This window comes from Phascolarctos cinereus, unplaced genomic scaffold (assembly GCF_003287225.1).
Source record: "Phascolarctos cinereus isolate Bilbo 61053 unplaced genomic scaffold, phaCin_HiC Scaffold_8;HRSCAF=390, whole genome shotgun sequence".
NCBI classification, from domain to species: domain Eukaryota; kingdom Metazoa; phylum Chordata; class Mammalia; order Diprotodontia; family Phascolarctidae; genus Phascolarctos; species Phascolarctos cinereus.
The window spans coordinates 55,540,890-55,567,945 of NW_027556291.1; the positions used below are offsets into that span (position 1 = coordinate 55,540,890).

Sequence of the window (27,056 nt, forward strand, 5' to 3'; positions counted from 1 at the left end):
AAGACTCTGAGGTCAGTTTACTTAGGGAAAGAAGGCAACAGTCCGCAGAAAGTACTCACACCCTCCCTATTCAGTTGTTACCTTGTAGCTCACCCAGCAAATGGGATGAGAGCTCTGCCAGGCTTCAGCAGCTCTCGCATGATGTCAATATGCCTCTCATTGGCCACTCTGCCCTCTTCTATATCCTGAACACACGTTATGCTGCCAAAGCTCACAAGCTCTAGGGTAGCATCTTATATTTTCAAGTAGAAAAAATGACCTATCCCTTCTACACAACTCCAGGTGGAAAAGAAGGGATTATGGAACTGGGCTACCAGCCTTTGTAATTGCACCAGAACCTGCCCATTGTTTACCCTGGCTGCTGTCACTGGAAGGATGAAAAACTCAAGGAGACTTTAGAAGTCATCTAGTCTAACCCCCTCATTTTACAGAGTGGGGAACTGAGGCCTAGAGAGATTAAGTCGCTTGTTCCAGGTCACACATAGGATCATGGATCTAGACCTGGAAAGGCCTTCAGAGGCCGCCTAATCCAATGACCTCATTTTACAAAAGAGAAAACTACGGCCCAGGGGGAAGAAATGACTTGCCCAAAGTCATTTACGGGATCCTAGAACTAGAGCTGAAAGGCACCATCTAGTCCAGGGGTGGGGAACCTTCGGCCTGGAGGCCCTGGGCCGTACTTGAGAACCTAGAGGGCCACAAGTGGTCTCCAGGCTGCAGGTTTCCCCATCCCTGATTCTAGTCCATCTCTCTCAGAGAAGGAAACTGAGGCCCTGGGAGGGGGAGAGACTTTCCCAAGGTCACATATGGCATCCTAGATCTAGAGGTGAAAGGGACCTCAGGGGCCATCTAGTCCTCATTTTACAGATGAGGAAACTGAGGCCAGGAGAGGTGAAATCATTTGTCCCGGTTCACACAAGTAATGAGAGGCAAAATCACGATTCAAATTCAGGTCCCAAGTCCACCACTCTTTCCTCATGCCACAAAATGGTAGCAAGGGAATTTAGTGTCCAACACCATCATTTCTCCTAATTCCCGTTTTAGGGCTTTGAGGGTTATTAGTTTGGCCTCTTACGTTAGAGGCTGGGAATAGGCCCATCAAATGAGCACGCTGGCTTCACCAAGCCCATTAGCATCCGTCTGTTGAGGCCAGGAAATTAAACTGCTATTTGGCGAGGACTCAGTGGGCATACTGGCAGGCAGAGAGGGCACTCACTCCTACTGTATATGTGCCAGAGCTTAACAGGAGCAGTTTGGCGGAGCCAAGGAGGGCGCATCTCGAAGCCAGGGAGTACCTCTGATGGAGGATCACTCCCAAATCTGGGCCACTCCAGGATGAAGAGCGCTGTGCTACTCCTTGGCCACAGCTTCCTTTTCACTTATCTTACCACTAGCTGAAGAACTTGGGGTGGAAGGGGGGGGGCGGACCAAGCCTGTGTGAGGGCTATGTAGCACTAATAAAATTGTCCTAGAAAGTAAGCCAGTCCTATGAAAAAAATATGAAGCCATGCTATTCCTTAAACCTGCCTCTACAGGCATGTGAATTGCACCTGATTGTCAAGGGAGGCTGGTGAATTTCAGTGCACCTACTTTGGCCAGGCAGAGACATTTTGTATTCAAAATCTCCCTCACAAATCACTCTATCAATAGGGCAGGTTGGCTTCCTGATGCCAGGATGTAATATACCAAATCCTTTATCATGCTTAACCTGAAAGCCCTATTCAATGTATCTTTAGGTATTCATGGAAAGCCTTTTAAAATGCCAATAATTTGATTCATATTAGGCTCACAGAGAGACTGTGAATAGGATAATCTTCCATTGATATGGGGGAGGTTTGTTTCATCCATTTCCAGTAACATCCTTTCTCTGACTAAAATGCTCAAAAGGGTCCTGTGATCCAGGCATGACAAGCTTCTTCTGTAAGAAGAAGAATCAAGTTAAAAGGAAGATTCTGAGTCACCTGCTACATGTAAATAACCCCCCCCAAAAAAAATATGTCTGAAAGGGTTCATGGAGTCAGAGGTAGGAGGGCCCATCTAGTCTAACCCCCTCACTAGAGGTAGCCTAGAGAGGTTGTGACTTATCCAAGGTCACACAGGGAGTAAGAGGATAAGGCAGGATTTGAACTGTATCTTGAAGAAACCACAAAAGTCAGGGTGGAAAGGAAATTGCAAAATTTGTTTTTGACATACTCCTACCCATTCTTTCAGGTGTCCCCTCTCTTCCCTGAGTGCCCAAGATCTTCCACTGCACTCCCTCCATGGCCTAATCTGTCTTTTCCTGCCTTCTCTAGACAGGATGTCTCCTGTTCCAAAAGGATTCCTCACCTGTAAAATGGGAATGATAATAATAACACCTACCTCCCTGGGTTGTTGTGAGGATCCACATAATATTTGTAATATGCTTAACACAGAACCTGGGACATAGCGAGTGCTATATAAATACTGGCTATTGTTATTATTATTCAGTCTCTTGGAAAGTAAGCACTACTAACGATCATCGGGGCAGTGAGGTGGCAAAGTAGGTGGAGTGCCATTCATCTTCCTGAGTTCAAATCTGGTCTCAGACACTTCCTAGCCATGTGATGCTGGGCAAGTCACTTTAATCTCTGTCTGCCTCAGTTTCCTCATCTGTAAAATGAGCTGGAGAAGGAAATGGCAAACTACTCCAGTATCTTTGCTGAGAAAACCCCAAACAAGGTCATGAAGAGTCATGCGACAACCAAACAACAATGATCATCCACTCAACTGAATGCCTGTTACGTTCAGGTCACCATGCTGGGTGCTTGGGATACCAGTACAAAAACCAGTTCGTGCCCTCAAGGAGCTAACATTCTAGGTGGGAGAAAGGGGACAGCATCAATCAATCCACCAGCACTTAATAAGTACCAGGTTCTATACTAGGTGCTGGGGATCCAAAGACAAAAATGAAACAGACCTTGCCCTCAATGAGCTTACAGTCTACTGAGAGAATGCAATACATACACAGATAAAAAGTCAATATAGGTTAAGTTGAGGCTGGAGAGACCACTAACAAGTGAGAGATCTGAGTTTCCAGTAGGAGGTAACACCTGAGCTTAGCTCTGATGGAAAATGAGAATTTCAAAATTTAGAGACTGAGGAGGAAGCACGTTTGAGGCATGTGTGCTTGTGCCAAGGCACAAGAAAGGGATGTAGAATGCCAAGTTCAGGAACAGGGAGCAGGCCAGTTTGGGTGGATCCAAATGTATGAAAGGGAGTAATGGGAAATGAGGCTGAAAAGGTAAGCAGGAGTCAAACTATGAAAGGCTTTAAATGCCAAGCTGAGAAGTTGGTGTTTTATCCTCTAGGCAAGGAGACACTGGTGATTTCAAAGCCAGGCTGAAGAGTTTATATTTTGCCTTAGATGAGGCACTTTTAAGCAGGAGAGTGGCATGGTAGGATGCAATAGCCAAAGGGCAGGGAAAGGCCACATCAATGTTGTTTAAGGAATGGGGAGACCTGGGCTAGTTTGGAGGCAGCAGGGAAGGAAAAAGGGAGAGACTGAAGATTAGAGATTAAAGGGGGAACGGAGATGATCAAAAGTGGTATTGAGAGGCAATGAGACCAAGTAGAGGCTGTGACCCTGGTAAAGAAAGAGAAAGGCCACATCGTTCTCAGAAATTGAGACAGACAAGGCAAGATTGGGTGACGATATAAAAGATTTTGAGGCATGGAATAAGGAGGAGAGGGAGAATATCTATTGCAGGCAGTATAATAGGGATTCAGTCAAGCCAGGGGAAAAAAAAAAAAGATTACCGTGCAGCAGTGAAGACCCTGCTGAAGTGAGATAACCTACTCTTGTAATGGACTGAACTGAACAGCCCACCTCTGGCCTGTGTTTCTACCTGTTTTATTGGCCCACTACATAGGTGTGGCTGAAATCCACAGTAGCCCAAAGCTACTCAGATCATTCTATGATCACTTGATCACTCCATAGAGATGGTCCACCCATCAGAGAGGCCCAGAATCCTTCATATCTGTTCAATCAACTTATGGGGAGGGGAGACAGAATCATCACAAGAGGATGTTTGTGCTTACAGAGGAGATATAGAGTACTACCCCTAGAATCAAAGGCACAGTGAGTGATCCCTGTCAAGAGAATGAAACACTCTGAAGTTGAATGGATGTGGTTCAAATCCTGGATAGCTCCCTCAGCTCTGTGAAAATCTGGCTCAAGAGCAAGCAGGTAAGGTGGGTATTTTCCCCCTTCCCACTGATTGGCCTTGGAGCTAATCACCATCAAGAGCCAGGACTGGGTAGGTTTTGCCAAAGCTCTAAAGGTAAACAGCATTTATCACTGGTAGAAACAATGTTAGAGCCCTCTTGCCCAACCCCCACATTGTACAGAGAAGAAAATCGAGCCCCAGTGAAGGGAAATGATTCACCCAAGATCTTCCTACAAATCAGTGGCAGAGCCAGGCCTCAAACTTGGGTCTCCTGATTTCAATCCCAGGCTCTTTTCTCCACACTTAGGCTTCACAAATTCAGTCCTGTTCACTAGACTTTTAACCAAGGCAGAACACTAGAATAAGTTTCAACAATTGGAGGAAACAGAAAAGGCTTTCTATTTAGTGAGACAGGATATTCCATTCCTTGGAAGTTCCCATCGCCCCCAGCATTTGCATTCCCTCGTGCACAGAATGCTCTTTCCTCACATATTACTCCTCAGCATTGTCTGCCTCGGGTTCTAAATCTCTAGGAGCCCATCTGGGTAACTGCTGGTGCAGTGCTTGGTACACAGAGACAGGGTCAGGAACAAAGGCTTTTTGATGACGCCCACAATGGCGGATGCTGCTTACTGGACATTGCTGAGGCATTAGAGAGGCTGGGGCTACCAGTTCCCCTCACTGGAATTGCTCAGCTCTGTAAACTAGGCCTCCTAGCAATCCCAGAGCACCTTTGCAAGCTCACAAGGAGGCAGTTAACCAGGTGCCTACAGTGGGCCCTGAAAGCAGATGGGGGTTGTGCACTTCATGAAACATTTTCTTTTCCACTATCTACTTCCATGGCTACCATTAAATAGGATAAAGTGCTCATTCAGAGGGATGGGAAAGCAGTCTGGGACAGAGAACTGGTTTAATGAACATAGTACTAAGCACTGAGTAGATGTTCATGAAGTCACGTAAAATTGAACCAAATAGAATGACCTTATGTCATAGCCTATGGTGAAAGCATAGTGAATAAAAAGGCCATTTCTACATCAGGAAGACCTGGGTTCTAGTCCAGACTCTGAGATATATTGGCTGAGTGATCGTGGGCAAACTACTTAATCTCTCTGGCTCCGGGCAACTCCAATAGTATAAATTGCAGAAAAAGTGCCACCCTGTATTGGTAAAGGGACTTTCCTCATTCAGGAGTTCCATCTGTTAAAGACAGAAGAGGCCTAGAGATTACATAGATATATATAGGTATGTGTATGTATATGTGTGTGTGTGTGTGTGTGTGTATGTGTGTGTGTGTGTTGATATATAATAATATATAATAAATATTTATTAAGTGTGTATGTATATGTATCTCCTATTATCCATGGATATAATTATCCCTTACTGAGTACTACTTTTTTATCTAATTTAATGATTTTAATGTATCTTAAATAGACAGTGTTCAGTGGTATGCCCGACTTACTGCAGACATTAGTCCTTGGAGTGAAATCACCAGTAACTGACATTATAAGTGCCATCCTACTGCTCCCCAATATTAGTCTTCTGTGTTCATCAAGCTGGTTCCCCGATTCTCATCTCTGAGGCCTTGCTCGTACTAATCCCCCTCCCCTCTTTGCCTATCTACATTGACCCATATTTGTCCAAGATCTGGTTCCTGCCTTCTAACAATGCCTCTCCCCACCCCCACCATTTTCCTTCATTGAACTCATGTTGCACCCATTCCAGTACCACCCAGTCTAACATTTGGTTCTATACTATCTATATTACTCTCAAAATTTTCCATATAGGTTCAGTCTGTCTCCCCAGCCAGGCTATAAACCTCTCAGGGGCAGTGACTGGCCACGTTTTTCTTCTACTTTTGTATATATCCCCCATAGCGTCTGGCCACACAATAGGGGGTGTCTGTCTCTCTCTAAATATATATGCGCATATATATATAGATATATATATAGATATATATCTATACACACACACACACACACACACACACACACACACACACATATATATATATATATGTATATATGTATATATATATATATATATATATATATATATATGTAAATATTTTGATTGGCTGATATTTACTTGCTAGGCAGTTGCCTGACTCTTCCGAAGAGTGATTTACAACCAGAAAGGCCACCTTACTATTTACTCCCAGAGGAGTAAGTGGTTCCCTCCCTCCAAATTTTCCATAGCTGATTATTAATACACATCATCTATATTAATAGATGGGCCGAGGGCAATTTTTCAAATCCTCTCCCCAGATTCTCTCTGCAGCCTCTGAAGATCTATTTTGGAAACAGCCTTAGACATGAAGAATGAAGGCCTGTGTATGGGGGACAGGCTGCAGCCTTGTGTCTCCACGCCTGGCGAAGGCAGAGGCCACCCTGGGAGGGAAGCGTCCAGTCAAACTGGGTTTGTGGGGTCTGAGGAGCTTCTGTGAATAAACACTGCTATTCCTGAGAGGGATACCAAGGAGGTGGATGGAGCCGCCCAGGCAGGAGGCCACAGAGAAGCAATGGGAGAAGGGGGAGGAACAGCCAGCACGGTATGGATGAGAGCTTTGGTCAAAGTTCTAATCGTTCCTTAGACAGAAGTGGGGGATGGGAAAAATCTCTCCAGAGCTGATGAGAAAGCAGAAGGAATGAGCAGAGAACTCCATGAAGGCGGGGGACAAGAAAAGAAAGACCAGCAACTTGCCATTTTCCATGATATTAGAAGGGAACAGAGATGAATGATGCTCAGATCTTTCCCACTTGACTTCAAAATCCCCCATTAACATTTTCTGTGTCCTGGACCCCTTTGTCAGTCTACTGAAGTCTATGGACCCTCTTCTCAGAATCATGTTTTTAAATGCATAAAAATAAAACACATGCAATTACTCAAAAAAGTTATATTTAAATAGTTATCAAAATATTGTTTTAAGTGCACGGACCCCAGGATAAGAACCTTTGCTTTAGAAGGTAGCTGTGTCCCTAAATTGCAGTATGAGTGCTTGGTTCAGATGGGCATCTCCCACAACCTGGCAGTTCATAACCAACAAAGTCAAGAACTGAGTCAAGACAGAGTTGGGGAGCCACCCATTTTCCCTATCTTGCCTTTCCCACACTGGGGACAATCCAATACAAAGAACTAACTTTAGTGAATGTGCCCTCTGTAGGCTTCCCTAAGGCTAGAAAGGCAACTAAGTGCTGGGATTGCCAAGGGCTATGCCCCTTGGAGAAAAGAGAAAAGAGAATCGAGCTGGCCTAAGCAGCAAAGCCCTGGAAGAGTCGAGATTGGTTTATGAAAACCAAATGGTGGATTATCTGTCTACAGATAATCAAGAAATAATTCTAATCATCTCTCGACAATAGCAGCCTTCAGGTCAATACAGGAGCTATTATTTTCCTCATTTTATAGGGGCACAGATGTGGTGAGTGAGTGATTTGCTAGGGTCACATACCTTGTAAGTGGGTCAACAAAGACTAGAACCTAGGTCTTTCTTAGCCTGGAGTTCTTTTCACTAATAACAATAACTCCTATTTCTACAGCACTTTCAACCAAAGCAACCTTATGAGATCGGTGGGCTACAGGTTGTTGTTGGGTTTTTTTTTTTTGGGGGGGGAATTGTATCAATCCTATGATTTCATCAATATAGGGAACTCTCAAGTAAGGAAAGTCCCTCCAGTGAAATCAATCAATACTTGAACTTACAGTCTTGGTTGCCAAGTATTATGATCCCTGTGTTCAAGGTGAGGGAGCTCCCCCACCCCCACCCTTACCCATCCCCCTTGGCCTGGATCACAAAGTCAGTTGCTAAAGGCAAGATTTAAATCTAGACCTTACTGTATCATGCTGCTTCTGACTAGGCTGGCCTCATGCTGACACCAAGTGATGGAAGCATCCTCAGAAGCCATCTCTAAGCGTATAACATAAATATGGGAATTATCTTTGATACCTCACTTGTTCAGTTAAAATATAAAAGCTTAATAAACTTTCCAAAGCCACGGGTGATGCTAACCCAAAAGAAAAGTGTGAAACAGAAAAGGTTCTCATTCTCGTGCCTTGCCTGCCTCTTTAACCCACAGGAGATGGTCTTCTTGGTGTCCAGTGACCTCATGTTAACCTCTGATTTCCCAGCCTCACCCCCCAAGGTGCCCTGCTCTCTCCAGGCAGTGATGCCATGCCCCTGCTTTCCTCCCCTTCCATAGATCTAGAGCTGGAAGAGGGGGAAACCGAGGCCAATTGACTTGCTCAAGATCGCACAAGGGATCCTAGCTCAAGAGCTGGAAGGGACCTCAGGGGCCCCTTATTTTACGGAGGGGGAAACTGAGGCCCTGGGATGTGAAGTGATTTGCCTAAGGTCCCAAAGGTTAGGAAACATCAGAGGCAGGATTTAAATATAGGCCCATTTGCTAGGCCCCTTGCTCTCTGCCTTTCAAGAGCTTCTAAGCTCATTCATGTTAAGTGGCTAAATTGACAACAGATTCATGTGTCTCCTGGTGGCATTTGCTTTATGACAAAAGATTCCTGGAGCCCAGACACATTAACTCAAGGAAATGAGTAAAAGAGAGGAAAATTGAGGCACTAAATGAAATTCAGTTGGGCTCATTCTTGGAGGAAAGGGTCTTGTACCTCCACCCCATATGGCTGGCCCTGTCCAACCTTCTCTGGCAGTCAGAGATTCAGAGCTGGGAGGGATCTCAGACGCCATCTAGTCCAATGCCCTCGTTGGACAGAGGAGGAAACCGAGGCCCAGGGAAGAGTGAAGTGACTTGCCCAAGGTCCCACATAAGACCCTAGGCCTAGAAGTGGCAGGTACTTCAGAAGCCATCTAGTCCAACTCTTTCATTCTGCCAAGCAAGAAATGGGGGTGGGGTGGGGGAAATGACTTGCCCACAATCACACACAGAAGACCAGATTTCAAGCTGGGAGCAAACACAGTGGCTATCTAGTCCAACCTCCTTGTTTTACAGAGGGGGAAACTGAGGCCAGGGGAGATTAAAGTCACAGAGCTAAGATTCAAATCGAGGGCTTTTTGACTCTAAATCCAATACCTTTTTTCACTTTACCAAAGAAGCTTGGCTCAAAATGCCCAAGTCCAGACTTTTCTTCTTCTTCCCACTGCATTTGGCACAACCTATTGCTATGTGAATCCCTCACATCCTTTCTTTCCTATCTGATTTTCAGGTCAAGAGCACCTTGCCATATTTTCCTGCTGAAGCCCCAACACCCATTCCAAACTGGGTCTGTAGGTGGTCCCCAAGGTTGCACACGTGCTATCTGTGCCAGTAACAATTTGTATCCTCTGGAGACTGGGATTGTAACCCTAACCAATGGACTCAGGCAAGAATTCCATCTTTGTTTTAGACTTCTCAAAGAACATCTTGGAGAAAAGGAAGTGGAATTAACCCTGACCTTCGATGCCGTGGTAGAGGCGGATCTAGCTAATTACACCTGCCATGTGGAAAACAGAAATGGACGAAAACACGCAAGCATTCTGTTGCGTAAAAAAGGTATTTATTTTTAGTATCACATTTACATATCTACCAAGTGACTGTTAACACTAAAAGAAATCAGAGCCCTGGCCCAGTTTTACCTTTGAGTGTACCCAGGATGCCTGGACTATCTCACTTTTGTCTCTGTATCCCCAGGGTCTAGGGGAGAACCTGGCACATAGTACGTGCATAAGATATCAGTTGAAGTCAAACTATTTCCCTGCTTGTAGAAATTGGTAAAAATGCCTATAGCCTGCTATACATTTACGCATGGGATAAATACAGTGGGTGAGATTCAGAGAATTAAACAGACACTCTGAGGATGTAGTGAATGCATATCGCTATGCAGTATATTGAGCATTACCAGGTCAGAAATTTCTAAGTAATTGTATATCTGCAGAGAGGGCTTGGCAAAGCTCGTTTGTGACCAGGTAAGAATCTGGGGTGCTAGGCAAATTGAAATAGAGACTCAACTAGAGACACCCCGAGCCCCTTCTCACTGTATTTCAAGAAAAAAGGCACTTTCAAATCATCTATTGTTTTGTTATTGTTGTCGTGAGGTCATTTTTCAGTCGTATCTGACTCTTTGTGTCCCCATTTGGGGTCTTCTCAGCAAAGATACTGGAGTGGTATGCTATTTCCTTCTCCAGTTCATTTTACAGATGAGGAAACTGAGGCAAACAGGGTGAAGTGACTTGCCCAAGGGCACACAGCTAGGAAATGGCTGAGGTCAGATTTGAACTCAGGAAGGTGAGTCTCCCTCACTCCAGGCCTTGCACTCTATTCACTATAGTACCACCTACCTGCCCTAACTCCATCATTACAAAGGAAGAAACTGAGACAGAGGGAGGGGAAACGACTTGCCCAAGGTCACCTAGCTTATAGGTGGCAAAGGTGTCCTAGGACACCAATGTCCTAGCTAGCTAGTACCTCACACCTTTGAATGCAGTCAGCTGAAGTGGTAGAGCTTTCAATGTAATGAAAAATGAAATCTCTATGTCTTCTTGACACTGATTGATAAGAATGTATAATTCAAGTAAAAGAGGAAAAAAGTAGGCATGGCTCATCATATTGATATCCCCAAATATCCCCCAAGCCCAGCTAGTTTTAGTATATACTGCTAAGGAATGATGCAGCTAAGTAGGGGGTACAAGGCAGAGATTTGACATGTGCAGTGGATTTGGTCACCATCAAGTTGGCCCAGTGACCAATGAGCTTCACACGGGTGAAACCACGCAGGACTCTGGGGCCAGCCTCAGTGCGCTGGAATTTATTCCCATTTCCTCTATGTTCCTAGATTTAATCTACAAGATTGAGCTGGCAGGAGGCCTGGGAGCAATCCTCCTCCTTCTTGTGCTGCTTACCATCATCTATAAATGCTACAACATCGAGTTGCTGCTTTTTTACCGACAGAACTTTGGAAGCAACGAAGATGCAGATGGTAAGTGGCCACCAAAGTGTTGAATTCCATTCCAAAGGCACCAGTTGATCAGGAGGCCAAGGAAGAATGTCCTTTGTGAGAAGCAAATCGGAATGGATTCCATTTCCCCCATCCTCCAATATGCATATGCAAGGATCAGTTGCATCAAAAACTTATTTTAGTATGTGTTTGCAATAGCTCATTCTAAAGCTAAAAGTCTATCAGGGCCTGTATATCTGTTCTTCAAGGACAATGTACTCAATCAGTAAGCATGACATAATGGAAAGAGCACTCAACTTGTGGTTACGGGACTTGAGTTCAAATCCAGACTTTTACAACTTATTGCTTGTGTGTCTTTGGGCAAACCACTTCACCCGGCTGGGCCTCCGTTTCTTCCTCTGTAAAATTATGGAATTATGTTGACGGCCTCTGAGGGCCCTTCCAGCTCTACATTTACAATCACGTGTGTGACCTTAGGTAAGTCATTTAACCATGTTATGCCTCAATTTTCTCCTCTGTAAAATGAGGGGGTTGAACTAGAGGGCCTCCAAGGTTCCTTCAAGCTCCAGATCTAGGACCTTGGGCAAGTCCCTTCCCCTCACTGGGCCTCAGTTTCCTCCCCTGTAAAATGAGGAGATTGGACTAGATTCTAAGGTCCCTTCTAGCTTGAAATTTAGGCTCTTAAGACCTTAAGCATTTCTTAATCATTTACTACGTGCCCAGCACTGTGCTAGGTACTAGGGATACAAAAAGGAGCACACTCTTTTCCAAGGAAGCCCAGAGCACAGGCATCCAGGATGTGGTCTCTAATTTTCATGCATTTCCCAGAAATGACCCAAGAAAAGCCTCTACTGCACACTTCAATAAGACATTCAGCTGAGCTCTGCTCCTCTGACATTCGAGAATGACTGCCTTATTTTCCACTGAGCAAATTGCCTTGGACCAAATCAATATGAATGAAAACTCCTGACACACGGCCCCTTCTGCCTTAATTCCTTGCCCACAAACTATTTAGTGTCTTTGAAACAGAGTTCTGCAATTAGATTCTTAGATTGTCAAAGCTAGAAAGGACCTTAAAAATCACTGAGCCCCAAAGCCTTTTTTTTTTTTGACAGACAAGAAAACTCAGGTTCAGAGAGGGAGGTAGACTTGCCCAAAGTCACACAGCAGAGCCAAAACTGGACTGTCTCCCCAAAATTCCAGGCCAGTGTTCTTTTTTAATTTTATTTTATTTTTGAGACAGTGCCTCCCTATCTCCTCCAGGCTAGAATTACAAGTGCCATTGACTGACCGATCCCATTGCTGATTGAGATGGGAGTTTTGCTGACCTGTTCTCTTTCTGACCTGGACCGGTTTTCTCCTCCTTGGGCAGCCTAATGGCCTTTCATTCCCAAGGTCTCATCATATTGGTGTCAGATTTAGAATGGACACCTGGTCTGCATTCACCCTGTTGCAGCTCAGAACCCGGGAGATCAAGTGATCCATCATCCTCTGCCTCCCTGGAAGCAGGGATTGCAGACGTGTGCTACCACGCCCAGCCAGTGTTCTTTCCACTACACTCCTTGGCTTAGAATTCTTGAAGCACGCTAACATTCAGACCAGGTCACTCCATCAACAAGAAAGTCCCTGTTCTCTCAGACCTCCTCAGACCTGTCATAAGAGTAGCAAATAGCCAGTGCTGATGGAAATCTTTAGTAGGCAGAGACAAATCCAGAAAATTGGTTTTCAATATAAAGAAAATTCAGCCAGAAAAAAAAAATGTGATGCTTAGGAATCACTTGGCTTTCTCAAGGTAGGAGGTGTGGAGGTGCAAGGGATATTGGGACATTAGAGGTCATCCAGTCCAACCCCCTCTTTTTCCAGTTGAGGAGGGGTTGGCTCTTTAATGATCTGACCTCAAAGGAGCCCTGATGCATGAAGGACAGATGGAGGGCTGGGGGCAACCCTGAATTTCTGAAGTTTCTTTCATGGAGAAGGAAAGGCGTGTGACTTGATTGCATCAATAATTCCACAGCCTCACCCATTTGGAAAGCAGGCATTTACTAGTCAGACTAAGGTAATACTTTATGCAAGGATATATGTCCTGAGTATGAAAGGATAGTCAAGTGCACACTCATCATGTATTTCTAGCTGCCACCATTTAAAACCCTGGACTGGGAACAACCTCTACTCATTTAATGAAATAAAATTGTGTGGCATAGCTGAAAGAGTCAGGGGACACGAGTTCAAATCTTGCCTCTGACACTACCTCTGTAACCTTGGTTAAGTTGACTCATCCCCCTCAGCCTCAATTTCCTCATCTGTAAGATGAGAGGACTGAGATAGCTGCCTTTAAACTTCCTTCCAGCTCTGAACCTTTCATCCTGTGGTCCTAAATCCCTTAACCTTCTTGGACCTCAGTTTCCTCATCTTTAAAATAAGGTTAGACTATAATCTCAAGTCGCTTTACCTGCCTAGGCCTTTGTTTCCTCATCTGTAAAGGGTAAGGTTGGGATCTACTGTGGAAAACACCTATAATCTTATGTGTGACCTTGGGCAAGTCACCTCACCTTTGAGACCTCTGTTTTCTCATCTGTGATGAGAAAACAAAGAGATTGGCCTCACAAGATGCTAAGGTCCCTTCCAGATGTAGATAGAAGATCCTTTGGACAAGTTACATGACCTCTCTGGGCCTCAGTTTCCCCCTCTGGCCTCTGAAGTCCCTTCCAGCTCCAGATCTAGGACCCTTTGTGTCACCTTGTGCAAGTCACTTGACTTTCCTGGGCCTCAGTTTCCCCCTCTGTAAAATAAGAGGATGGACTAGATGACCTCTGAGGTCCCTCCCAGGACTAAGTTTAAGACTCTATGACAAATTGAACTTTGTTGCAGAGAATGAAGTTGCTAGGCTCAAAGATATGATGTCCCACTTCAAAGTGTACAGAAAGGAAGCCTCTCTCTGCCTGGATCAGTTCAGGTTATCGATGCAGTATAGAAAGAACTTGCTGCTCACCGCTAGTCAGCCTGGCATGGCAGACGGACACTTCTCCACGCCTCCTTTCTGAATATAAAGGTGTGGCCCACTTGAAGCTGCCCTGCTCAGCATTGCTTTGCAATGGTGTACCTTATAACCAAGTCCCAGAGTGATGGGAAGGATCATAGCTCTGGAACTCAAAGGGTCATCAGAGGTCTTCTCATCCAACTCAGTCATTTGACAGATGAGCCCAGGGAAATCAAGTGATTTGCCTAAAGTTACATAAGTATCAAGCATTAGAGGCAAGATTTGAATCCAGGTCCTCTTACTTCAGAGCTAGCTCTTTCATCGCATTCTGCTCTGACTAGCTACCTTGGGCAAGTCATTCACCTCCCAGTCCCCGAGTTGCCTCATCCATAGAATGGAAGAGTTGGATGGGATGGCTTTTCAGGATTCTTCCAGCTCTAGAGCTACTATGCTATAATTCTATGAACCTAATAAAATATTCTGTCCTGGATTATGCAGTGATGTAGGAGAGCAGCACCAGCTAGGGAGTAGAGTGTCACTGTGACCAGGGAGGGGGCACTGCCACCTCCCAATCTGGGTGAAAGTGGCAACAGACCGTACAGGTTGTTGAATGCGGAGAGGCAGTTGATAGGCCAGTGAATTAAGGTAAGCACTGGTGGGTGCAATGAGAATGCAGAATGAGATGTCCAGTTTCTCAGGCTGAAACTTAGCGTAGTATCTGGTACTTAACAACAACAATAAATAACTATAATTTTTATAGTTATTTAAGGTTAGTAAAGAGCTTTTCAAATATCATCTCATTAATAAGTGGAGCCGCTTAATTGATGTTTGTTGATTGATATTGGACTGGGGAAACAACGAGAAACAAGGCAAAGCTGAAAGAATACTGAACAGAGAGTTAGGAAATATCTGGGTTTGAATCCCACTTAGGACACTCCCTGGTTGGGGAAACTTGGCAAGTTCACTCTGGATCCCACTTTCCTCATTTGTAAAATCATATGATAATAATACTTCCCTGACAGGGTTGCTGGAAAAACCATGGAGGATAATATATTGAAAAGTGCTTATATAGCTCAATGATCTAGCATTACTTCTTATCATTAAGATGAAGGTGATTGAGGACAAATGCTAAAGGGAAGCCAGGAAGCTGGGAGAATGGGGTGCAAGGCTCGGGCAGAGCCCCAGTGTCACAGCTGCCAAAAGAGGCCATTGGACTGACTTGTTAGCACCTGTCCATTTGTATGGGGGAGGGGGTGGCCACTCTTCCCTCCTTCCCTCCCTGCTTAAGGATCCTGTTACAACTGTACCATAAGCAGAGCGAGACACCAAACCTCGATTTCATTGGATAGAGGCCCAGAGACCCAATTATTCTCTGTCCTCTGATTGGTGGACAATAGGGAGTAGCTAGTCCAGGAGACTAACACCAACCTGAAAATAGTTGTTGGACAGGCCCCAGGTGACTCAAGGGAGTCCATAGCGAAGGTCTCTGTCTCTCCCTCCCTTCAGCCTTGGTGGCCCCACCTCTAACTGAGGACAAAGAGTAGCAAAAGGGTGCTGGTTTGGGGCTTCTCTTCTTGCAATTCACAGCCAGTCAGTCAACAAGTATTTGGTAAGTGCTTACTATGTACCATGCCCCGTGCTAAACACAAAGAAAGGCAAAAGACAGCCACTGCTCTCAAAGAGCTCACAGCCTAATGGGGGAGATGGCAAATAAGCAGGCTTCATACAAACAAGGATCAATTAGGAATGTTCAGCATACAAAAGGCACTAGAATTAAGAACAGACCGGGAAAGGCTTCCTGTAGAAGGTGGGATTTGAATTGAGACTTCAGGGAAGCTAGAAGGGAGAGCATTCTAGGCATGTGGGATGGCCAGAGGAAAGGTACAAAGTCAGGAGATGGAGTGTTGTATGCTAGAAAACCCAAGGAGGCCAATGTCCCTGGACTATACAGAACATGGGAGATGGAAGAAGGTGGGTAAGGTAGGAAAAGGCCAGGTTATGAAGGGCTTTAAAAACTAGAAGATTTTGTATTTGATCCCAGAGGGGGGTGGTAATAGGGAGCCACTGGAGTTTGAATACAGGAGTAACATGGTCAGATCTGTTAAGAAAGATCAGTTTGACATCTGAGTAGAGGAGAAACCTGAGGCAGGCTATTGCCGTGGTCCAGGCATGAGATGATGAATCCCTGCACCAGAATGTTGGCAGTATCAGAGAAGAGAAGGGGGACATCTACAAGAGGTGTCATATAGAAACAACAGGATTTGACAACTGGTTGGACATAAGGGGTGAGAAAAAGCAATCATGGATGGCCCTTAGCATGCATGGATAACAGAGGATGGTGGTACCTTTCACAGCAATACAGAAGTCAGGAAGAGGAGAGGGTTGGGGTGGAGGGAGGAAAATAATGAGCTCATTTTCGGGCATGTTAAATTTAAGATATACACAGGCATCCAGTTTGTGATGTGAGAAAGGAGCTCAGGAGGGAGACTATGGTTCAATATATAGCTCTGAGAATCATCAGCGTAGAGATAATTGAATGCATGGGAGCTGATGAGATCACCAGGTGAAGGAGTATCAGAGGAACAAGAGAAGAGGTCTCAGGATAGAGTCTTGGGGAATGCTCACTGTTATCGGGCACAATCTAGATGAAGATCCAGCAAAGGAGACTGAGAAGAAATCATCAGATAAAGTAGAAGTAGCAGGAGAGAACAATGTCACAAAAAACTAGAGAGAAGAGGGTGATCAACAGTGTCAAAGGCTGCAGAGAGGTCGAGAAAGAGGAAAGGTGACTAAGATCACTGGTAACTTTGGAGAGGGCAGTTTCAGTGGAATGAAGAAGGGTGAAAATCAGATTGTAGAGAATTAAGGGACTGAGAGGTAAGGAAGTGAAGGCATCGATTGTAGAAAACCTTCTCAAGGAGTTTAGCCAGAAAAAGGAAGAGAAATCTAGGTTATTTGGGGGCAATAGGGAATAACTAGTCCAGGAGACTCTAATGTCAACCTGAAAACTAGAGTGCCCCTATCGTCTGATGGATCCTCCAAACAGCCGCCAAAGATCTGATCATGCCACTCCCCAGATCAAAAATCTTTGCTGAATCTCTGTTGCCTCTCGGATAAAATTCAAACTCAGCCTGATAGTCAAAGCCCTCCACAATATGGCTCCAGGCTGCCTTTCCAGTCCCTCCCCCTCCCCCTCCCTCTGAGGCACAGTAACTTGCCTAGGGTCAAACAGCTAGTAAGTATCTGAGTCAAGATTGGAACCCAGGCGTTCTTGATTCCAAGTTCAGCACTCTATATTCCATGCTGTAGAAAATTAGCTCTCTAAGATTCCAAGTTGCAGAGCAGTGGTTGACCAAGCTTTGGTAGAGGGAATTTCCTATTCCAGTGAAATCACATGTCCAGACCTAAGGGAGGAAAAAAAAAGCTTGAAAACATAAGTTGGATCCAGATTTTGGAGGGCCATATCAGTCGGGCCAAGTTTGAATTTTATTCTAGAGGCAAGTTTTTTGATCTGAAGAGTGACGTTGTTGGATCTGCTCTTTTGGAATAGCCATCTGGAAGCTGTGTGGAAGATGCATTGGAGAGGAGAAAGAGTGAGGCCAGAGAGGTTAATTAGGAGGCTGTTCCAATGGTCCAAGTGAACAGTGATGGGGACCTGAGCTAAGGTGGCGACTGTGTGAGGAGAAGACAAGGGAATGGATACAAGAGGTACTGGTAAGGTAGAGTCAGCGACCAACTGGCTATGGACGATGGAGGAAGAGTCAGGGATGACCCCAAGGTTATAAACTTGGATGCCTTGTAGGAGAGTGGAACACTCCACAGGAAAAAAAAAAAAGATGATTGGGGAGGAGGGGCAGTTTGAAAGAGTTCTGTCCAGAGTCCTCTTGCACAAAGGCTCATTAACTTAGCCTGGCAACATGGCTGCTTTAAATTACCATTTGGTTTTAAAACAATTTTCTCGACCTTGCTGTTAACCTTCTTTGCTATATCCATCCTGCTTCTCTTTGAGAGCAACAGCTGCAGCTATTGAAGCCATGTTCTTGGCTGCTGCCATGGGTTGGAAGTTTCCTTTTTATCTCTGGCATCTGTGCCACTGATAGGTTAGGGGCTGGCATCCTCTAGGATAGGTCAGCTGACCTGGCTGCTTTCCTCCTTGCTCTCGCCTCTGTGATCCAGTCACCTTTTGTTCAACTCCAAAAGATGTGACTAAAATATAAGCTAGACTGCCTCGGAACCAGGACCTGGATCCAGAAGGATGGGTAGAGCGCATCCTTCACCCCAGTTGGGTACTCCAAGGCTGAAGTGAACAGGAATCCCAGAATGCCATGCTCTGGTGGGAGTTGGTATTTTCATTCCACAGGCTTATATAGATGTAGAGCTCAAAGGGACCTTAGAGGCCAATAGTCCAACCCCCCCCCATTTTACAGATGAGACAACTGAGACTAAGAGAAGTGAATTGCCTGTAGAAAAGCCCTGGAAGCACAGTGAATGATAAAGCACTGGGCCTTGAGTCAGGAAGACCCAGGTTCAAATCTGGCCTCAGACACTTGCTACCTGTTTGACCCCAGGCAAGTCACTTAACCTCTGTCTGCCTCACTTTCCTCACCTGTAAAATGGGGATAATAATAGCACCTACCTCTTAAGGTTGTTATTATGAAGATCCCAATGAGATAATATTTGTTAAGTCCTGGTACATAGCAGGCACTTAATAAATATGTTTCCTCCCTTCCCTGGGAATATTCAACTATCATGCCAAGCTATGGTCAGTGGCAAAGACAATAATCTAGAAATTCAGGCAGATAGCTACACTCAGAGTAGCCCAAGAGTCAGAAGTCCAGGAGGTCTGCTGAGATTTAAAGTACTAATAGCTATCATAGCTCTGAATAGCTAGTGGGTGGGGCATCAATATACAAAGACAAAAGCTCACACACTATTATGGGAGAAACTATGTATAGGTATAAAAACTTACCCCAAAAATATACAAGGTAATTTGTTGAGGGGTGGGGAGTCAGTAGTAACCGGAAGAGATGAGGAGGGAATACTTTGGAGATGGAGGGACAGCCACTGGAGAGGTATGGAGATGGGAGCTAGACTGTCATGTGTGAATGGGGCCGGATCACAGAGTATACAGAAAGGAGTAATGTAAAATAAGGAGGCAGCAAGTAGCTGGAAACTGGCTTTGAAGTCAGAGCTTATTGTTGGTCAGTAGTTTTTTCGGTCACATCCAACTCTTCGTGAGCCCATTTGGGGTTTTCTTGGCAAAGATCCTGGAGTGTTTTGCCATTTCCTTACCCAGATCATTTTACAGATGAGGAAACTGAGGCAAGAAGGATGAAGTGACTTGCCCACCCAGAGTCACACAGCTAGTAAGTGTCTGAGGCCAGATTTGAACTCAGGAAGATAAGTCATAATCTTTGAGCCACAGTTTCCACATCTGTAAAATGAGAACATTAGAGATGAGATGGCTTCTTGGCTCCCTTTCGGCTATAAATCTATGATTCTGCAGAGGGAGGTTGGAGCCAAATTACAAATGACTTTCCATGCTAAAGAGAGGAGTTTCTATTAGATCCTAGAGGGCCATCAGAGTTCACTGAGCAAGGGAGTAATATGGTCAGACCCGCACTTTAAGAAAAATGACTTTGTAAGCTATATGGAAGATGAATTGTAGAGAGAAGAGACTAGATATCAGGAGACCAATTGGGAGGCTATTGCAATCATCTAAGAAAGAAGTGAAGAGGGCTTGAACTAGACTGGCAGCTGTGTGTGTAGAGAAGGGGATATATTTGTGAGAGATGTTGCAGAGGAAGAATAAGCTTAGCACACTTACCAAGTGGGCCAGAGAGTGAGGCAGGGCTGAAGGGATTGGGCAGGCATCAAAGGGAAGAGTAGAGAGAATGACTGATCAGAGAGCATAAGACAGGAGCACCAATAAGCCTGGTTACCAAGGGAAAGTCTGATGGGCGAGGAAGGAACCCACTGTTCCTTGAGAGGTGTGCTGTGATAGCCAGAGGGAGAGATGGAGGCCTATACCACACTCTCCTTGACCGTGGCTGTATCAAGTGTTAGGATGTCCAGTCTGTTCTCACACAAATTTTACTCAAGAACCTCAGAAGGCCCCTGTAAGCAGGATGCCCTTCTCTTGCATAACCAAAGGATCCCCAGCATGTGCATTCTGCAGGGAATCGGGTAATTCCAACAAGGTATATAGTAGTCTTTCCCAGCCAGAAAACACATTAAAATATACTGGCTACTGTCTAGTTCCAGGCGCCATCCTGGCATGGTAAGCTGGATCATCTCATATCCTCTCTGCAAGAGATGGGGATGTAGGCTAGCAGAACAGTAAGGGAGTTAGAATACTATCATCCTACTTCTAGCATCTCCACATGTCTAGGGGCTTCCCTTGGGGGTATCTGGGAGGATCTACCTACAATTTATAAGTAGAAGTATGCTCATATGACCATCATTCCTATGTTCGGCTTTCAATAAGAGGAATGAAATCAACCTCATCATTCACATATGGGAAGAAGAGTTTCATTCTCCAAGTTACCTTTTCGTTGGGCTTCAGCAACATTCTCATTATGTGTTCCTCTCTTTTTAATGAAAAAAAAATTGCACTTTTTTGGAAACAGGTTCAGGGGCATTATCCTTTTTTTTACTCATAGATAACTCGAGCTTAATAAGTATCATCACTTCATATCACTCTGCCATCACTACATTAATTGCTTGATTTTTTCCCCTCATTTTCTATAGAGAAATTAAATTTGCAAATATTGCTCACAGTTTTCCAGTGTGGCCCTTGTAAATCCTTTGGGGAACCATGCCATGATTAGCTGTGGCTTCATTAAATGTTTCATTTCACAAAAAGAATACAAGTCCATTCTCTCTTTGATCATGTTGGCTCCAAGCCTCTACCACAAAGGAGAGAAAATGCATGATGTAAAACACAGTAATTCTCTGACTACATGTGAGGAGGAAAAACCCACAAGTGGCAATACTGCCAGGAGGTACATTTTTAAACAAAGCCTTCTTTTGGAAGCTCTGGTCTAAATCACTGCCTGTGAGACCGTGGGGGAAAAGTAAGGGAGAAAGCACTGTGGACATACAACCCAGCTTAGAATAACGGGATCTTAGAGGTAGAACAGGAAGGGACCTCTGAGGCCATCTTGTCTAACTGCTTGACTTTACAGAGGAGGAAAATGAGGCCCAGGGAAGTTTTAGGGCCCTAGATCTGGAGCCAGAAGGGGGCCATGTAGTCCAACCCTCTCATTTTAGAGGGGGAAACAACTGGTCCAAGATCACCCCTAGGCTCATAGATCTCGATCCAGAAAGGACCTTGGAGGTGTTCAAGTTTGGTCCCCTTATTTTTACAAATGAAGAAACCAAAGGCCTGGGAGAGGAAGCAACTTATCAAGCATCACACAGTAAGTATCAGCAGTGGGATTTGAACCTCATTATTCCAGAATGATTCTAGTGCTCTCTTCAGTCATGCTATGTTACCTCACTGTGATTTACCACTAAGCTATCAGCTGTTACTATTCAGCCCCCATAGCTGTGGTTCAAGATTTGACACTTTTCTCCTCCTGGGGTGGGGTTTGTTGTGTGCTCTAGAGCACTACTTCTTAAACTGTGGGTCACTACCCACAGTGCTGAAGGGGTCTCGAAGTGGAAAACATTTAATAAGCCCTACTCTAGAAGATGGTAAAGTGATGAGCCCCTACCAGGTGTGGATCCTTGACTTTGATCTTTTTTGTTCTTTCCTGTTCACAGAGGCCCATTTCAGGGCTTCCCATTTATGGCCTTAAATGGGATGCTTTGGAATGGGCTGAGCTCTTCTTGAGATGTGTGACGTGCTCTTTGGTTATTCCCATTATGTATAATGACCACAAAGAATCACGTTGATTCTGATCCCCGGTTATTTCATTGTTGGTCCTTTCACAAACATCTAGCTGTGAATACCTCTAAGTCTATCGTTTCTTCTTTTTAAGACAACAAGGAGTATGACGCCTACCTCTCTTATACAAAAGTCGATCCTGATGCTTTAGATTGTGATAACAACGAGGAAGAACAATTTGCTCTCGAAATACTACCAGATGTCCTGGAAAAACATTATGGCTATAAACTCTTCATCCCAGATAGAGACCTGATTCCCAGTGGAAGTAAGTACTTTTGAGTTTCCAACTCCAACCATTCCATTTTTCTGCAGAAATCCTATATGTTGTATAATAGAGCTGATTAATTACAAATCTTTTCTTTGGTAAGACCATTCAAAACAGGCAAATGTCCTTTTTTCATTTTTTTTTAAACATCCAGGAGAACTAGCTAGAGAAATTGCAGCAGGCAGAAGCCACCAGAACCCCAGAGAGACATGGCTGTGTTGTAGATGGAATACTGGACTTGCAGTCAGGAAGACCTGGGTTCAAATCCCTCCACTGACACTTGCTAGTTCTGTGACCACAAGCAAAATACTTTAACTGAGCCTCAGTTTCTTCATCTGAAAAATGAGGATGGTAGATTTGATAACCTCTGGTATCAGTTCTACCTCTAAATGTATGATCTTATGTTTGTGACCCTGGGCAAGTCCCTTCCCCCTCCCTGGACCTCAGTTTCCTCTGTAAATTAAGAGAGTTGAACTAGATAGCCTCTGAGGTCCTTCCAAGCTTTAGCTGATCTAATTGGATGTTGGATAAGTCATTTAACCTCCCTGTGCCTCAGTTTCCTCATGTGAAAAAAATGAATACATGGGACTAGATGATCTCTGAAGTCCCTTCCAGTTCTAGATCTTTCATCCTATCTCTCTTGGCAAGCAACTTACCTCCTCTATGCCTCAGTTTCTTCATCTGGAACACGAGGGGATTGATATAAATAAATAACTACTAATGTCCCAACACTAGATCTATGATCCTAGAAGATTCTATCTTAGTGGCAAAGGCAAGACGTAGGCCATAGACTCTTTGAGTCTTTGCTCTATATGTCATTTAGACAGTTTTCAGCAGGGGTTTTATAAGACCCACTTTCCTCCTCAACTCCCATGTCTTGACCTTCCCGACATGCTAAGTGCTTCTTGGATTCATTTTGGGAGTATGGTTGGCAAATGCTAACTGAACCTTCACCAGGCTATTTATTAATTTGCTCTTCTGTTCTGGGAAAAGAATGCTGGTTTTCCAAAATGGAGATCAGCTTATCATCCTAATGAGAGAAACCTTTTCCAGTATGTTAAAGCCTCTTCTGATCGGTTTTCTTGCAAGTCTTAGGCGGTGTCCTTGCCCTTATGTTTATGTACGTACCTCCACTTGCCATTGAGCACTTAGAATGGATAGCTTCAGGCTCTCTGTTCTCAAAGACTTCATTCTGGATTTTTGGAATTAGACATGGAGTAAGGCAAATAAAGCTTTTGGGGAGAGAAGGGGGTTGGGTACAGTCTTTCCAAAGTGGATTGGTGAAAGGTGCTAAACCAGATACTGCCTTCAAAAATCATAAGAAAAACTGGAATATATTGGGAATAAATTTCCAGTACACATCCTATTCTTGTTCATTATAATAAACATTCACTGAAGCAATGTGGTACAGTGGAAAGAGTACTGGCTCTGGAATCAAAAGACCTGGGTTCATATCCTTAGTGCCTGAGCCTCGGTTTCCTCCTCTGTAAAATGATAGTGTTGGACTTGGTGACCTCTGAGGTCCCTTCCAGCTCTAGATCTAAAATCTTGTCTTTGACACTGGGCAAGTCTCTTTACCTCCCTGTACCTCAGTTTCCCCCTCTGCAAAATGAGAGGGTTGGACTAGATGATCTCTCAGGTCCCTTTAATTTCCAAATCTGTGATTTTTTTTATAATTTTCATGAAAAAAGAGCCATATTATAAGTTCCAGATCTGACCTAGTACCAAAATGGCTTAAGTCTTCCCTCTGTAGCCCAGTTCAGAACTATGGGAGGGAGCAAGATACAGGCACCGAGATCCCTGCCTCAGAGTCCTAGTCCAGGGGGATCTTGATCCCATCTCCTCCATACTGTCCAAGACTGAAGGATAAGGTAGGGCCAAGAAGTTATTATCAACCAGTCTTGCTGGCTGCCCAACTCCAGGCCAAGGCCTGAGAGTGCAGTGAGGAAGTGTGTAGCTCTAACCCAAAGTCCAGTCCTAAGGGTACCAGGGTGTTCACAGTAAGTCCAGCTACTATAGAACCAAGAGAAGTTTGAAAGAAGCATCAAGGAGAGACATCACCAGGCATACCAAGCAGAATGAAAGCTCCTAAATACCATAAAGAAATGATTGCTTAAGATAACCTAGAAGTAAAATTCCAGGAAAAAACAATGCCACAATAATTATAAGTAAAACCTCAGGAGGGAATAGATTTACATGAGGACTTCAAGGATAAATGGAAGTCCTACTAAAATAAATGAAGGACTCTATAAAGAGAATATAGTTGTGTTATCCACTTATCCTTATCCACATTATGGCCACCTTGAAAATAGGGCAGAGCGAACAGAACTCAGAAATCTAATGATATAACAAGCAATATTAGAACAAAGTCAAAAGACCAAAAGAGTAGAGTATGTGACGTATCTACTAACAAAAACAAATGAGCTGGAAAACAAGACAAGGAAATAGCAATGAAGCATCACTGGGGTCCCTGAAAATCATTACAAAACAAAATAACCTAGCTATCTTATTTCAAGAAATAATAACATCACTTGGGACTACTGGACCCAGAAGGCAAAGTGAAAATCAACAAAATCCACAAGAAGGAAACCTCAAATTTAACACACCCAGAAATGTGAATGCTAAACTCCAGAGTTACCAGGTCAAAGGAAAAAAAAAACACTGCAAGGAGCCAGAAACAAAGAGATCATATTCCAAGAAGCCATAGTCAGAATCACTCAATATTATATATTAGATATGAGAAAGAAAAGTTTTAATGTGACATACGAAAAAAGATGTACAGTAAAGGATAAAATCCTCAAACACTGAACATAATCGTAGAAGAGGAAAAAGTAGATCTTTAATACAATTGATGACTTCCAAGAATTCCTATAGAGAAAATGAGAAGTGGATAGAATCTTTTAAATACAAATACAGGAGATGAGAGAAACTGAAAAAAATAATCAAGTTTGAGTATCCTGAGAGGACAAAGTATTGATCAAGTGCTTACATCTAAAAAAGGAGAGCAAACACTACTGTCCCTTCAAAATTTAACTATCAAAAGTCACATTCGGGGCCTGGAAGTGTTTAAATTTTTTAAGAGGGAAAAGAAAAGGTTTCTTTTCTATGAAAGGAATTATGATGAAGGAAAAGCTAATAAGTTTCTTCTAACTGTGGCATAACAGGAGATTATACAAGCATGAAGACAGGTGGAGGAAGTAGGCATCTCATGCACCCCAGTGTCATCTAGGAGGGGCAAGGGATATTTGGTAAGAAAAATATAGTGTAAAAATATATTAAGCAGGGAGAAGGAAAAAGGAGGTTCAAAAGAGAGGTTGTTTATGAAGAGAGAATTAAAAGGAGAGAGAGAAAGGGCAATATCTAGGCTGAATGAAGAGCGGTAGGGAGAGAAGGTTGAGATCAGAGAGACCCAATGATAAATTACTAGTTCTAATTTTATTCCCTTTTGTTCCTCACCTTTTTCATTATAAAGAACGGAGGTTGGAGACAAAATAGAAATGTAAAAATATATGGTGGAGAAAAAAAATACAAATAAGATAATCAAAACTTAATGTGAATGGGATAAATCTGATCATAAAAATGAAGGAAAGTGAAAGGATAGATGAGACAGCAAAACCCAACAAACAATATATTTCCAAGAAACACATTTCACACAAAGATTTACATGGAATCAAATGAGAGGTTGTACTAAAGTCTTTTAAACCTCAAGCTGAATCTAAAAAGTAAGGGTAGATGAAAGTGGCAGTCATGATCTCTGATAAGGCAAGAGTAAAATATAAACAATCAAAAAGCCAAGATGGTTAAGAGATAAGCAAGGAATGCACATTATAAATAAATGCATCATAAATAATGGAACAATATCAATAATAAACACATATGCACCAAATAGTATAGTATCTAAGAACTTAAAGGAAAAGCTAATGAAAATAAACTATAGAGCAATAATTCATGAATTTTACATGCCCCTTTTGAGACCTAGATAAATCTAACAAAGTTTTCTAAAAAGTTAAAGACCTGAAATTTTTTTTAAAAAAAATTAGGTATGATAGATATCTTATGATTCCTAAGAAGGAATCATAAAAAGTATAAATATTTTTAAGCTTGGCATGGCGTCTTTACAAAAACTAGTCATGTGCATTAAAAAAGGCATAAATACCCAAAAGTAGTGATATTAAACTTCTACTTTACAAGCCTGAATGCTACGAAATTTGTAATCTATATAGGAAACTTAAAGACAGGATTAGATGTAGAGATGAAATAATCCTAAAGAATGAGTCTAAGTCAAAGAACAAATCATAGAAATAAAAAACATTGAATCAAAGAAACAATAACAATGTGATGATATACCAGTCAAACCTTTTGGGATACAGTTAAATCAGGGGGGGAGGGGATATATATCTCTAAATACCTTCATCTAAACACCTTTAACCAAATAGAGAAAGAAGTAAAAGATTAACGAATTGAGACTGCAACTATAAAAAAATACCTAGAAAGTCACCACATTTAAAACTCACAAAGAAACAAAAAGAAAAAAAGAAAAAATTAAGAAAATCAGAAAAGAAATAAGTAAAATAGAGAACCAAAAACAAAAGTTGGTAAAACTAAGAGCTAGGGTTTTTCTTTGAAAATACTAATAAAAAGGGACAAACCGTTAGCTAATATAAACAAAAAGAGAAAAACCAAATTCCCGAAAACAAAAATGAAGAGAAATTCATAACAGATGAAGAGTAAATTGTTATAAATTATACCCAAATGCATTCCAGCAAAAGTAAAATCTTTAAAAAATGGATATTTACAAAAATAAAATAACAAAACAAAAACTAGTCAATTTAAACA

General features: G+C 43.1%; 1 protein-coding gene across 1 annotated transcript in view; it reads left to right on the forward strand.

Moving 5' to 3' along the window:
• IL1RAPL2 (interleukin 1 receptor accessory protein like 2) overlaps positions 1 to 27,056 on the forward strand; it is a 206,348-nt gene that overhangs the window by 162,532 nt on the left and 16,760 nt on the right. Inside the window, exons 3-5 of the mRNA XM_020975137.2 lie at positions 9,540 to 9,685; positions 10,965 to 11,108; positions 22,050 to 22,220. Coding sequence (XP_020830796.1) covers positions 9,540 to 9,685; positions 10,965 to 11,108; positions 22,050 to 22,220 — 461 coding nt within the window. The remainder of the gene's footprint in view (positions 1 to 9,539; positions 9,686 to 10,964; positions 11,109 to 22,049; positions 22,221 to 27,056) is intronic.